The sequence below is a fragment of the Helicoverpa zea genome, chromosome 31 (assembly GCF_022581195.2).
Source record: "Helicoverpa zea isolate HzStark_Cry1AcR chromosome 31, ilHelZeax1.1, whole genome shotgun sequence".
NCBI lineage: Eukaryota > Metazoa > Arthropoda > Insecta > Lepidoptera > Noctuidae > Helicoverpa > Helicoverpa zea.
The window spans coordinates 11,464,066-11,477,456 of NC_061482.1; the positions used below are offsets into that span (position 1 = coordinate 11,464,066).

The window sequence follows — 13,391 nt, forward strand, 5'->3', positions numbered from 1 at the left end:
AACATCGTATCAATTTTGTTTTTATTTATAAGATAACAATGACGTTATACAATTTTATATCACGTCATGTAGGTACAATATGTTTTTTAGTCTTTTGAAAAGATATTTTGGTGGATACAAAATGTTTGAGTGAACTACTATAGGACAACAAAGTACTTCAGATTTACCCAGATAAAGTCTGTAACATGGTTGCTAAGCTGTTGGATATTGATTTATCAGATAAATCATTTTAGGACAGGGCCATACAATATGTCGGAATGAATTCACTGAAATATTTATTTTTTAAATTTTATTAAGTTACTGTATAAACAATGGACAACGGCGATTAAGGAACTTCTATGCTTCTACATATTAGACATGCTTAACAATGGCTTTCAAGACTTTCTCCAAATGCAATAATGCATACGCCATACTAAAAGCTATGACTGAACTCTTTTCAAAACAATTGTATTATATTGCTTGCTATTTTATTACTTATATTATAAATTTCTATAGCTTCCCTAATTTCCCAGATTTCATAATTTCGTAAATAAATGATGAATTAAACAGATTGCACATAAACTGTGCAAAACGCCAGAACTACAGCATAATTATTTATCAGTAAGGCCAATTTCTGTCATGAATTAATTTCTGCGTTATGAAGCTAGGCTTCATAATATAGCATAGGAATAAATCAATAAGTGTCATTATCAGGATTACCGCTTTGATATGGAAAAGCTGGCCAGAATTTAATGCATAGTATAGTATAGTAAATATACATGTATTTTTTTCTAGAATGAATTACAATAGTTACGTTACTTACAGTTTTTTTGTAGTATTCGATTAAAAATGAGAACGTGTTGCCATTTTTATTAGGGTTCCGTACCCAAAGGGTAAACGGGACCCTATTGTTTTCGCTCCTCTGTTGTCCGTCCGTCTGTCACCAAGCTGTATCTCATGAACCATGATGGTTAGAGAGTTGAAATTTTCACAAATGGTGTATTTCTGTTGCCACTATAACCAGAAATACTGAAAACTAGAATAAAAAAATATTTTGGGGGGCTCCCCATACAAAAAACGTTTTTTTTTTTGCTCATTTTCTAAATAATGGTGCGGAGCCCTTCGTGCGCGATTCCGACTTGCACTTGGCCGGTTTTTATGTTTTTTTCGTCAAGGTACATCGTTATTGACATTAGTTTCTTATTTAATATATCATGACTTTTGGTTAGTTTTATTGCGACAGTCTATTTAACTGAATCGTACTTGGTTATGACTATATACAACATGTAACTTAATTAACGCACATCCTGAAATTAGTTTGTTCGATTACTGAATCGATTTATATCATTTTTAATATAGGTAATTTTTTATCCCAAAAACAATTAAAAGTTCGGAAATTATTGTCATATTAATCATGTACAGTCAAAACAAATTCAAATAGACCGTAACTCAAAGTAATAAGACTTCGTGTATTGTCGGCTTTTTCCGTAGTTTCGTTATGTTGTGTCGAGTCGAGCGGATATTTGCGTGCGTAGTAGTATGACCAAAAAGTTCTCCAAGAATTGGTATAACTTATTTAGTAAATAACCATGCATTTACATGTTAAATTAAAAATTCAGTGTATGTATTATGATTATAACATAATATTCTAATTGGGGTGTTTGAGGGTGTGCGTTAATTACTTTACATGTTGTATATTAGAATTGGTCACTATTCTATAATTAAGTGCTAATTACCTACGTGAGACTAATTAGCAGGCATTGTGTTAATTCTGCTAATATTGTCTCATAAATAATTAGCTAGGAGTATTTTGACAGAATTATGACTATGTTCGAGAGTTTCAGCTTCTTATAAGGGCTGTAAGGCTGTTTTTCTTAGAGGCTGAGAAAAATAGTTGAAAAAATATAACGTGATACATGCTGAATTACTCATTTATTTTATTGTATTTTGTATAATTTATAAAAAATTTAGGCATCAGCTATTTCTGTGTTTACATCCGTGGTCTGAGGGAGTTCTCGTACAATCATAACAAGTGCATTTCTTCATATGTTACATTTACTTTAATAAGTCCTTTTTTTTATTTTTAGCATGCAGTAGTAAAATCCTGCAAAAGCAAGGAGAAACGTGAGCACTGGCTAGACCACGCTGATGATAAATACGATAACAACCTCATTGAAGATGTGAAGTCTTTGCTGAGGGTGCTAGTTCTCTTCATACCGCTGCCAGTCTTCTGGGCTCTGTTCGATCAGCAGGTAAGGCATTCCTAGTTAAAACTGGCTTTAAAATTTTACACATTATTTGAAACAAATGCCAATTGTTATCAGTCTATGATGATACGATAAAACGTAGTCCTCGCGTAGAGGTTGCGTAGTCGATACGTAGCGGCAGCGTAGTTTCGTAGACGCGGCGTAGTCATTGCGTAGGCACGGCGTAAAACAAGTCTTCGAGCACGCCTGCATACAAAAACGATAAGTTTCAATTTAAGAAATTGGAATCACTATTTGTTCAATAAATTAATGGAAAAAAAATTTAAAAGCCTTATCATAAAATAAATACTGCCGTTTTTACTTTCCGACTATCATATGATTGAAGACAGATATTTAATTTTTATTTTATTTACAGGGGTCTAGATGGACCTTCCAAGCTGATAGAATGGAACAAGACATAGGTTCTTGGACGTTAAAGGCTGATCAAATGCAAGTGCTCAACCCACTGCTTATCCTTATATTCATTCCTATTTTCGAAGTTGTAAGTATTCTGAACCAAAGTCCATAGTTTATACACTATACAGGACCAGAACAATACTGAAATAATGTATTTTTTTCAGGCTATTTATCCCTTCATGTCTTGGTGCAAACTGATAAGGAAACCATTGCATAAAATGATATGGGGTGGTATATTGGCTGCATGTGCGTTTATCATCTCCGGTATTGTAGAACTCAATTTACTGGTAAGAATTTTAAAATACGTACCAATATTTATTTTAATAGTTAATTAAACAAAAACAGTACAAACAGTTACCTTCTGCAGGTGCCTTGGTTAATGTTGTACCAATTCTAAAATAAATAAACGTTTCGTACTTTTACAGCCAACCTACGGCACCCCTGTTTCCGAAGGGATGGCCCAATTGAGGGTCTACAATGGATATAACTGCACTTTCACGCTGAATACTGCCACCCTCAACACCCTTGAGAAAAACGCTACCGGCGACTTCCAAATCGGGCCCCTCTCTGTTTACGAGAAGCTCGATATACTCGCAGATAAATCTGTAGATCTACCTTACTATTTACAAGGAGAGCCTGGCACAGAATGTGCTGATATTGCATACAGCGGATACTTCAATCTCAAGGAACAAACTGCAAATTCTTTCTTTATTAATAAAGAAGGCATTTACAATTTCACAGACAATAACGATAAAGCAATCGATGGAGTTAATGTTAGGTAAGTTTTATTAATGTATTCTATTTCTACAATCACTACAGTTCGTCATGTCGCGGCTTACAATGTTCTTCTTTATAAAATCGTTCGTAAATGTTATTCCAGAAATCATACACAGAATTATCTCCTTTAAAATCAGTCTTTGTCATTGATGCTCTTATCAGAAGTACGTTGCTACCATCTAAGGTCATCGTTGGCCATGTTATATTTACATCCTCATTGGGAGGGGTAGGGTCACCATATCTTGCAAAATTGGACCATAGTCCCGACATTTGTTTGATGAATGTTTTGTCACGGTTGACGTCTTCACGGGTCATTTTTACATATTCTTCCCAAAGAGGCTCACACTTGAGCACGTAACATATTTCATCGCCAGTGGCAACGCCATTTATTTGCACTTTTGAATCAGCAATTGAAGTGCCTTTGACTGCATTTAATCGTCCTCTATAATCAAACTTGTACATATACAACTTAGCGTTAGTACCACCCAGCTGCAAGTAGGTCCTGATAAACTTTATTATTGGAAACTTAATAAGATCAGAAGTATATCTCAAGAAACTGTAAAGAGATTTTTCTGAAATTTCATCTTTAAAATACCTAGCTTTTATTTGGTCTGATATGCGTTTATAATCCTGCGAAGTGCTGTTATATTTACATCCATCAGAAAATGGCACCATGAACTTAAAAAACTTTCGAAATAATCTCAGATAGTAAGGGTTGTGTATAAACGGTATCATTTCGGATATGCTTTCTTGGGTATTGAAACCTATCAGTAAAGGTTTGAGGGTATTACTTTTCATAATATCGTAAAAATCGTTGGGTGTTTTTGTGAGTAACGCACTCTTAGATTTCGTCTCAAGTATTGGAGTAAATGATACAATAGGTCTTTGATAGTTTTCTACTTCTGAGCGTGTGTAAATAGTCTGTGAGGCATCGATCAGAGCTTTAGTTGGTGCATTGCTAATTTTTAAACCGTTTTTACTAAGTTGTTCTGTGAGTCTCTCTCTCTCCAATTTGTGATCACCTTGCATTATAGAAGCCGAGTATATCGCACCACTTTGTAAAATAACCTTAGAAAACAACTTGCTTGCTTCTGTCATCATTAATAATGATATAAAAGTAGCCGCTGAATTACTTCCCATTAGAGTTATATTATCTTTATCACCACCAAATTGCTTGATATTCGTTCTGATCCATTTTAAGGCCATGACTATATCCTTAAGCCCCATGTTCGCATTGGAGTCATCATCGCTAAGTTTTAGAAACCCGAATACACCTATTCGATGCGTCGCGGTTACTAACACTATATCATTGTCGACGAGGAAATCTCCTCCGTGTATGTGACTGAAAGATGAGGCAAAAGCGTATCCATGCAGCCAGACAATGACAGGTTTAAGTTCAAACATTTCACTTCTAGGTATTTCGGGCGTATAAATGTTGAGATACAGACAGTCTTCCACTCCGAACTGGCCGTGTTTGTGAACGATGTGCGCCTGTGCACACGCGCCGTGAAACTCTCTTGTTGCGTCGTGAATCCCTTCCCATTTTTGAACAGGCTTCGGGTCTTTAAATCTCAATCTTCCGACGGGTGGCTTTGCGTATGGTACAGCATAGAACGCAAAATATAGTTTTTTATTAAACACGGTGACTTCTCTGTGACCAATTATTTTTCCTTGTTTGACTGTCACTTCAATAGCAAATGATTTAATCTGTGTTAGTAGTACGATAAACACGTATATTCCGCAATACATCATTCATGGTTTTAACAGAACGGTTTGCTTGTTATTACGCCGTTGGTTATCGAGTTGCAAATTAATTTCACTCAACTGGCAAATGTTTACATCAAATGGAACAGATAATGTGTACTTACTTCAATCATAACGATTATGTTTTATTATGAAATATAAGGCTTCTACGACCTCGAATAAAAAAGAAAATGGTTAAAATATTTAAGGTGTACCTAAATTTACTTCTTTCAAATACATCAATGTATGTATTTAGCCACAGTACAAAAATTGGAACAACATTTTGGAAAGCCAACATTTTGTTACCTTAAACTTGTGATGAAGTAAATCCCTACCAATGATTTTATTTTGTTTCAGATTTTTAACTAATCTAAACAGCAAGGTAAACATAAGTATAGAAAGCAGAAAGAATCAGTCGTTGTTGAACATTTTTAGCGATGACACTACTCAGAGAAGAATCGCTAAAGGAGTAAGCTCAGTCAGGGTCGGGGATGACGTTGTGTTGAAAGATTTCGACTTCAAGTCTGGAGCTGTGTACACTATAAATGTTTGCGATAATAGTGATAGTTCGTATGTAAGTATCAGTAAAGAAATTGAAGCAAAATATTTAAATTATATCTATAAACTTGCAAACTCAAGCATGTACTTAACGTCGAAGTACAAATCCAAAAAAATGCACTTTCAAAAATTTGCTCGCTTAGTTTGCTTGTAAGTACTCAAAAAGAGACCACCAAAATTATCATTGAATTTTTCGATACTAAAACTAGTTCGAAGTAAAGAATTAACAATAGATTTTTATTTCCAGGATGCAAACGTGGTGATGATAACTCCACCGAACAGCATCCACATACTATGGCTGATTCCCCAATACGTGGTGATGACTATGGGTGAAGTCATGTTCTCAGTTACCGGCCTCGAGTTCTCCTTCACCCAAGCGCCGGCCAGCATGAAGTCAGTATTACAGTCAGTGTGGCTGCTGACTGTGGCCTTCGGAAACTTGATCGTCGTGCTTATTGTGGAAGGAAACTTTTTAGACGCACAGGTAATTGTATACTACATCTATCTATCCTAAACTCAAAAATAATCCCAAGTTTGTGAGAATGTATGGATGTATGTTTGTTATTGTATCACGCAAAACGGCTAGACCGATTTGGTTAAAATTTGGTATGTAGATAGGTACTTTTTATTATCACACCACGCGGGGGAAGCCGCGGGTGGAAGCTAATACTGAGACTACAATAAAGCGAAATATTTTTTTAGTTTGTTTGTAAAGTAAGAAAAGGCTCCGAAACTAATGAACCAATTTGAAAAATTCTTTCACTGTTGGAAGGCTACACTATTCCCGAGAAACATCGGCTATATTTTATCCCGGTACAAGAAGAAGTTCCCAAGGGACGCAGGTGAAATCGCGGAAAAAGATAATATTATCTAAAATAGTGTCCCTTGTTTTTTGCCAGTTCTTTTCCAAGATAGATTTTACAAATAAAAATATCAAGTTTATTAGAAGTGCAACCATGTACTTCTTTCTTTCTATGTTACATTTGTCAGCTGAGAAGACACGGCAGCAGCTGTACAAGAACGAAGCACAATGTTAATACTTTTAAATTGTTCACAGTGGAAGGAGTTCTTCCTATTCGCCGGTCTGATGCTGATCGACATGCTCATCTTCACAACCATGGCCTTCAAGTACAAATACAACGAGCTGAGGTCCAGTGAGGAAAACCTCGCAATCGAGGAGATCAAACTGCCGGAGAAAAACACACAAGACAAACTTGATAAGAACTAATTGTTATTTTATAGTTAATTAATTGATTAAACTTTTTATTACTATTGACTATGTTGTTGTTTTACTGAATCATATAAGACTAGGCGTTTTCCCGCGGTTTCACCCGCGTCCCGTGGGAGCTACTGCCCGCACCGGGATAAAATATAGACTATATTACTCGCAGATAATATAGCTTTCTAATGGTGAAAGTATATTTAAAATCGGTCCAGTAGTTTTTGAGTTTATCCATTACAACCAAACAAACAAACAAAGTTTTTCTCTTTATTATAATATTAGTATAGACAAGCGACCCGCTCCGGCTTCATAAAAGATGACAGTATTTCCTCACTATTTAATGTATGTTATACATATAAACCATCCTCTTTAATCACTAGTACCTATTAACTGTATGAAAATCGGTTGCGTAGTTCTGAAGATTTGAGCGTACAAAGGGACATAGGGATATAGGGACAGATAAAGCGATTTGTTTTATACTAGGTATCTAGTGACAAGGGTCTTCACTCTTCAATGAATTAAATCTGGTTCGATATTCAACAAAATAGCTACCTAAGATATATCAGATTCTGGTCTCTGGAACAGAATAATAGCCTTGGAGAGAAGGTTCTAGTTACAAGGAGTGTGTAAAGCTGTCAAACAGTGATCGCAGAGTAATTGGGATGTAAAGGAGTTTGCCGGCCACCCTTTACAATGCAGCCATCACTTCTGTATTCCTGCCCTAAAGGCAAAATGCTGAATAGATTTTCTGTAGCAGAGTTACACATGATATTGAAGACATGTTAAGTCGAGTTTAATACGAGGTTGCACTTTTAGACCAATATTTTCGAGAGTTTATTTAACGACGATCAAGAATTTTGAAGCTTAAGAAAGGACAAAAGGCAGTATTATGCGGAAGAAAGACGAAGTTCCCTCCGGACGTTGAGAGAAACAGCTATGACAACAAATAAGTATAATTCACTTTAAATGTAAAACATCAAACTACTTAAATATATAACTAGCCGTTTTCCAGCGGTTTCACCCGCGTCCCGTGGGAGCTACTGCCCGCACCGGGATAAAATATACCCTATGTTACTCGCAGGTAATATAGCTTTCTAATGGTGAAAGAATGTTTAAAATCGGTCCAGTAGTTTTTGAGTTTATCCATTACAACCATACAAACAAACAAACAAACAAAGTTTTCCTCTTTATAATATTAGTATAGAAAAATATACAGCACACCTAAAACAAGAGAACAACAAGACAATATGTAGTACGAACTAAACAAATACATTAAAAGCGACCACAAGCGGAAAAAAAACTACTCGAAACGATCAATCTGTTTAGTTAAATGGCGTTAACATATTAGACAATTAGTTTTGGGTAATTTGTGTGTTGTTCCCATAGGACTGCGGTACTTGCAGCGGAGATGCGCGTGTAAGCTCGCCCAACCCCTCGCACTGCAATTGGTAAATGGGGTGCGCGCGCGGCGATGCTCAAAGTTTCTACCATTCCTGTTGACTTATTAAAATATTAAGCACCTCCTATGTTGTTAAGTAACTTGTTGTTTTTTTGTTAGAGTTAAAAATAAAGAGTTTTTTTTTTTTAATTAGACTTAAGAAATAATTCATAGAAATGGTTAGGTCTATTCTTAATGACTAACGGCCAGTTTCTTCATCAAAAGTTAAAGTTAAAGTAATGTCTAAAGTAAAAGTTACGGTCAAATACGTTTTTTCAAGGCTAAAGTGACAGCAAAACTAATAGAAAAATTGAATTTGACCGTTACTTTTACTTTAGGCATTACTTTGACTTTTACTTTGGCTTTAACTTTTGATGAAGAAACTGGCTGTTAAACAAAACAATAAACTAAACAATAGAGGCAAAAAGTGCAATTGTTGAAATGAGACAAAGCATATGTTTGTTTTTGAACACTTCTTAATTTAAATGAAAAGACAAACTGTTCCCGCGTTTTCACTAGCTATCTGCCAGTGAAAATCACGTCACAATCGGTAAGCGATTTTGGAAATTAAACGAAACAGACAGAACAAAAATGATTATATACATCCATAATACGCACTCAGTAAAAAGCGGTCATTTGAATATTACAAGCACAGTCCAGTCTCATTTATTTATATGCAGGTATTTTAAATATTTTATTTTATTGTAACACTTTGTATTTTTTAAATGTATTTCATTTGAATATAGAATTTTTGAAACTTTGAGAACCATGTGTGCGTTGACATGCTCGATTCTGTTCCCGACTTGTTAATAATTGCGTATAATAAATGCTTAAATACAACAAACATACAGACAAATAAGGGCTGGGGTCTCATCACAAAGGGAGCGATTTCGTTTCCAGGCTATTGAAAAAACTATAGCACTTATAGATGTACCGATTGACTAGATTCAGTGTTTTAGAGATATCATATCTGATTCTATGGATGAAAAAATGTTGTTAGGGTTTCATACATATAGGTAAGTATGTACAATAATTGGCGGACTTTTGTAAAAGTCGTCTTAGATCTTAAAAATAATCACCTATTGTTTGAAAAAGCGTGGATATGGTGATTAGCGCAAGTTAATGGAAAAAGAACTCATGATTATGCAATCGTACTGATTCAAAGTCGAAATGTTTTTCGCTTTACCCAAATAGGCCGCAGTCGATAACAGTGATTAAAACTAGTTTGGCGACACGGATTAATTAAGTGCCGTCAGAAAAACAGTTTTGGTGAAGGCGTCGGTACTCGGTTCCGGGCACTTTGAGAGACGCGTGCAGGCCTCGTGCCGCACGCCGCTCGCCACGCGCCCATCGTTCCTCGTGCTGAACATCGAACCACGTGCACCAACCCTGTGGACTCGCCGGATAATCTGCACCCAACATATGCACACAAATAAATAAATTAACTCAAGCTGGTGGTTTGAAGTTCTGAAGCCGCGGTTTTGGATTAAATCAATTAAGACTCCTGCGAAAAAACTTTTTGGTTGGTTATTTTATAGCAGAATATTTTCATGCAAGAAATACCTTCCATAAGGCGGTTGAAATAAACTTATTTGTTTTATCCACAAGACTTGGTACGCAATGTATTGCTTTCCTACATAAGAAACAGTATTAGGTTCTAGAAAAAGGAATCGTAGAATTAGACAGAAAAATATCCTCTTCAGACGGAAGGCTTACAGAAGGTTTAATGTACCTGACTGTTATTATCCGATCTTAAATTGATTTGATAAGTAAAGCTTGGTTAATTCATCTTCAACAGTAACATGGCCTAAGCACCTTCAAGTTCTTGCATTCTTGTATTGCCGAATTTTATGATTCACTCAATCAACAAACCGCAATTTATTTAACTCAAAAAGGTCGAACCACCCACTCGAACGTATGAAACAAACTCAAACCGACAAGAGATCTCACGCGAAAAGCTATCAAACTTGGTAGTTTCGGGGCGTGGTCGCGCCACGTGGCGGTCGCGCGATGCGACATTTGCAGGTCGCGAGGTCGCGCGACTCCGCGACAAATCAATTACAGGGTCGACGAGGGCCTTGCTTCCGAACAGAATTAGCACCAAATTATAGTGGTTGTGAACATTACTTGTTTATGAAAGGGTCAGACGCTAATTTATAGTCATGACAAATTACATCTCGCTGTCGCAAAAATTCTGTAGCAACATATGCACGAGATTCTCACGCTCGAACTCTATTTAAAAAGATGTGTACTTTAATGTTAAATCAATGTGGTTTTTATCAGCCAAGTAATTATAAAACGTGAAAATAAAGGCAACGTTTCTGGATCCAACTGAAACCAGATCCACAAAAGGCCAATTCTGGTGAACAAACGCAGCTGGCCAGTTGAAAATGGCGTTATATTTCAGCGAGCTTCAGTTACGAGTAAAGGGTGGCTATGCGACGTGAAGAACGACTGTTGAGTGTGTTTTATAACATCGGTGCTGTCAGGAGCACTCGTCGGGCCGCCAATGGGGAGCGACCGGAGAATCGATCCGGCGCCAAGCCCCGACCAACCCAGCGATTTCTATCTTCCATTTCTTAGAGAAAACTATATACATAGGTATCTACAACTGTAATATTTTCTGTAGGAAAATGGGAAATCTTCTTCCATATGAGAGCGTGTGATGCATTTTGTTCCTAAGTAGGTAACAAGAGGTCTGAATCTGAATCTTATGAACAATAATTCAATAGCAATAAGCTGCATAATTTTCAAATCCTGTAGGATTTGTGAAGTGTTTAAAGTTTTAAGTAGTTATGGGATCTGCAAAATTCGGCTGTGGAAATAATATATGTAGGACCCAATTTGTTGAAATGCTAGTGTGCCTGTCAGGTAATATAATAAATCAAAGTACCTACTTCGGATTTGGTTTAAATAAATAATAAATTTACATAAACAGTTCCACGTAAAAATATTATTTCACACTTCATTCAGACACATTAGGCATGTTATGCGTGAAACAGTTAAAATATTCAAAAAAAGGTTTGTAAACGATACCAATTAAAAAGTTATTAAGATATAGAACTATTTGTTAACTCATACAAAATTCAAATATAAAAATATGTTTAAAACCTATTTGTATGGCATCGCATGTATCTCACAATCATCTGTGTTTTCACTACAAAGTGAACATTAATTAAACTTATTTATATTTTAATTATTATATGAAATATTTGGAAATGGAAAATTGGTGGTTTTGTCTGCATAGGCCCCGCCTCCGCAGGCCTTCATTTTCGGAAAGCTCCACCCCAGCAACGGGGGATGAAGGACACACTCGCGTAAGCCCCCTTTTTGACAACACAGAATAAACGTTAGCCTAATGAAAATAGAGTCAGTTTTTATTTGACACGAATATTTCGTCACCAAACACACACTAATGTGATCGCAGATAAGTGACCTCCCCCTGTGGTATAAAATTATTATAAACCGTTGACTCAGATTCAGTCGGGATTCGATTTCGGGTAGACGTTTATTAGAGGTCCATCAAAATTTGTGAAAAATGTCCGCAACACGGACCCAGCTAGCCGATTCTTCTACTTCACCACCTTTAAGGTAGATATTGTTATCTTTATTTTATACTTACTTAATTTTCGTTTTTTTTCTATTGCAAAATATTTTTTCCTTTTTGTAATTTTTTTTTTTTTTGTTTTAAGTATTTTTTTAGTTTTACACAGAAATTACAATAAACGCAGTGTTTTAAACATATAAAAAATATATAGCCGGATTGTATTTATCTGCCAATGCATTCGTTATATTAGATATAGATAGTAGGGAACCTAGTGTACCTACATTGTAGGTACCCGCTTTAGGTGTTTGCGTAGCGTTGCGGGGAAAAAGCGCAGCAGTCGCTCTTCACTATTCGTCGTTATTAGGCGGGATAAAATAGTAAACAATAATAAAAGTTCTTAAATAAGTCAAACTAATAGCTTAAATTTTATTTCCATTTGGATATTGCAAGCAATTTTTTACAATTTAAGCTCTAGGTACGGTAGTTTGTCATCAAGGCCAAGACGATGTTATCATCTCGAGAATATCTATCAAAACTTAAAGGCATACGGTATGTTTTGCTCTTAAAGCTTTATCGTGAACATTTGCTCGTTTGTCGGAACTGACAGTTGATATTCTATTTTACTCAGTGATTCGCGCCGGTTGGATTATGCCGGCTTGAAATTCGCGTATGCAGACGGGTCTGATGACGAAGGGGCGTCATTGACCTCTGAGCTGCCTTCCTGCGTCTATGCTGCAGCCAGGAGTCGGCTGCAGCTGCCGTTAGCAGCCTACGTCCATCAGCATACCAGACAGCTTCATACAGGTCAGTTCGACGCCAAGTAGGTACTTCTGTCATGGTGGTCGATCACCGGTCATATAATTTTAACCGCCTTCCGGGAAAGAATCCCTCCTTGTTGCTGGAAATGGAACCGACCCCTAAAAACAATAAAAAGCAAAAGCAAACAATAGAAGTCGGTGGCGAAATAAACACTACTCCTAGACTGATGCATCGAAAATGATTTAAAAAAATTTTTTGCTTTTTAGTGTTTTTAGAAGTCGGTTTTATTTTATTTGTAAAAATGTTTTTATATTGTCCCTAGAATGATCTCGCGTTAATAATTTGCTGGCGACATAGAAGGGCTAATAATTGATAATACATTAAAATAATGTGATGTAAATGAGCTGTGCGCAAGTATTTTAAAGTTACGTTTGTCAAACTATGAAAATTGTTCAGAGTTTTAATTTTTAATGAGATAGCTTCGAGCCAACAACATGTAGGTTTTTATTTCGATTGCAGAAATAATAAACTAAGCTTAGCAATGTTATGTATTTAATGCGCAATGTAGGGTTCCATAGTTTCCCATTTACACTTTCAATTTATTTTATTTTTCATTTTTGTAGATTATTCCCGGAAATAATGCATTTGTACGAATGAACCTCATCAATAAGATAAACTTACGCAGGTTACAGCGGAGGTGTAAAA

The 13,391-nt window shown here is 36.0% G+C and overlaps 2 protein-coding genes across 3 annotated transcripts in view; one reads left to right on the forward strand and one right to left on the reverse strand.

The window, feature by feature from the left end:
* The window catches only part of LOC124645055 (peptide transporter family 1), a 38,222-nt gene extending 31,223 nt beyond the window's left edge, over nt 1-6,999 (forward strand). For both annotated transcript variants that reach the window (XM_047184791.1, XM_047184792.1), the window contains exons 7-13: nt 2,067-2,231; nt 2,602-2,727; nt 2,807-2,929; nt 3,068-3,420; nt 5,520-5,736; nt 5,968-6,204; nt 6,778-6,999. In XM_047184791.1, coding sequence (XP_047040747.1) covers nt 2,067-2,231; nt 2,602-2,727; nt 2,807-2,929; nt 3,068-3,420; nt 5,520-5,736; nt 5,968-6,204; nt 6,778-6,948 — 1,392 coding nt within the window. In that variant the 3' untranslated portion in view covers nt 6,949-6,999. The remainder of the gene's footprint in view (nt 1-2,066; nt 2,232-2,601; nt 2,728-2,806; nt 2,930-3,067; nt 3,421-5,519; nt 5,737-5,967; nt 6,205-6,777) is intronic.
* LOC124645056 (juvenile hormone esterase-like) lies at nt 3,456-5,171 on the reverse strand. The gene has a single exon (XM_047184794.1). It carries the CDS (start codon nt 5,169-5,171, stop codon nt 3,456-3,458), a length of 1,716 nt encoding a protein of 571 aa, XP_047040750.1.
* Nucleotides 7,000-13,391: the final 6,392 nt, after the last annotated feature.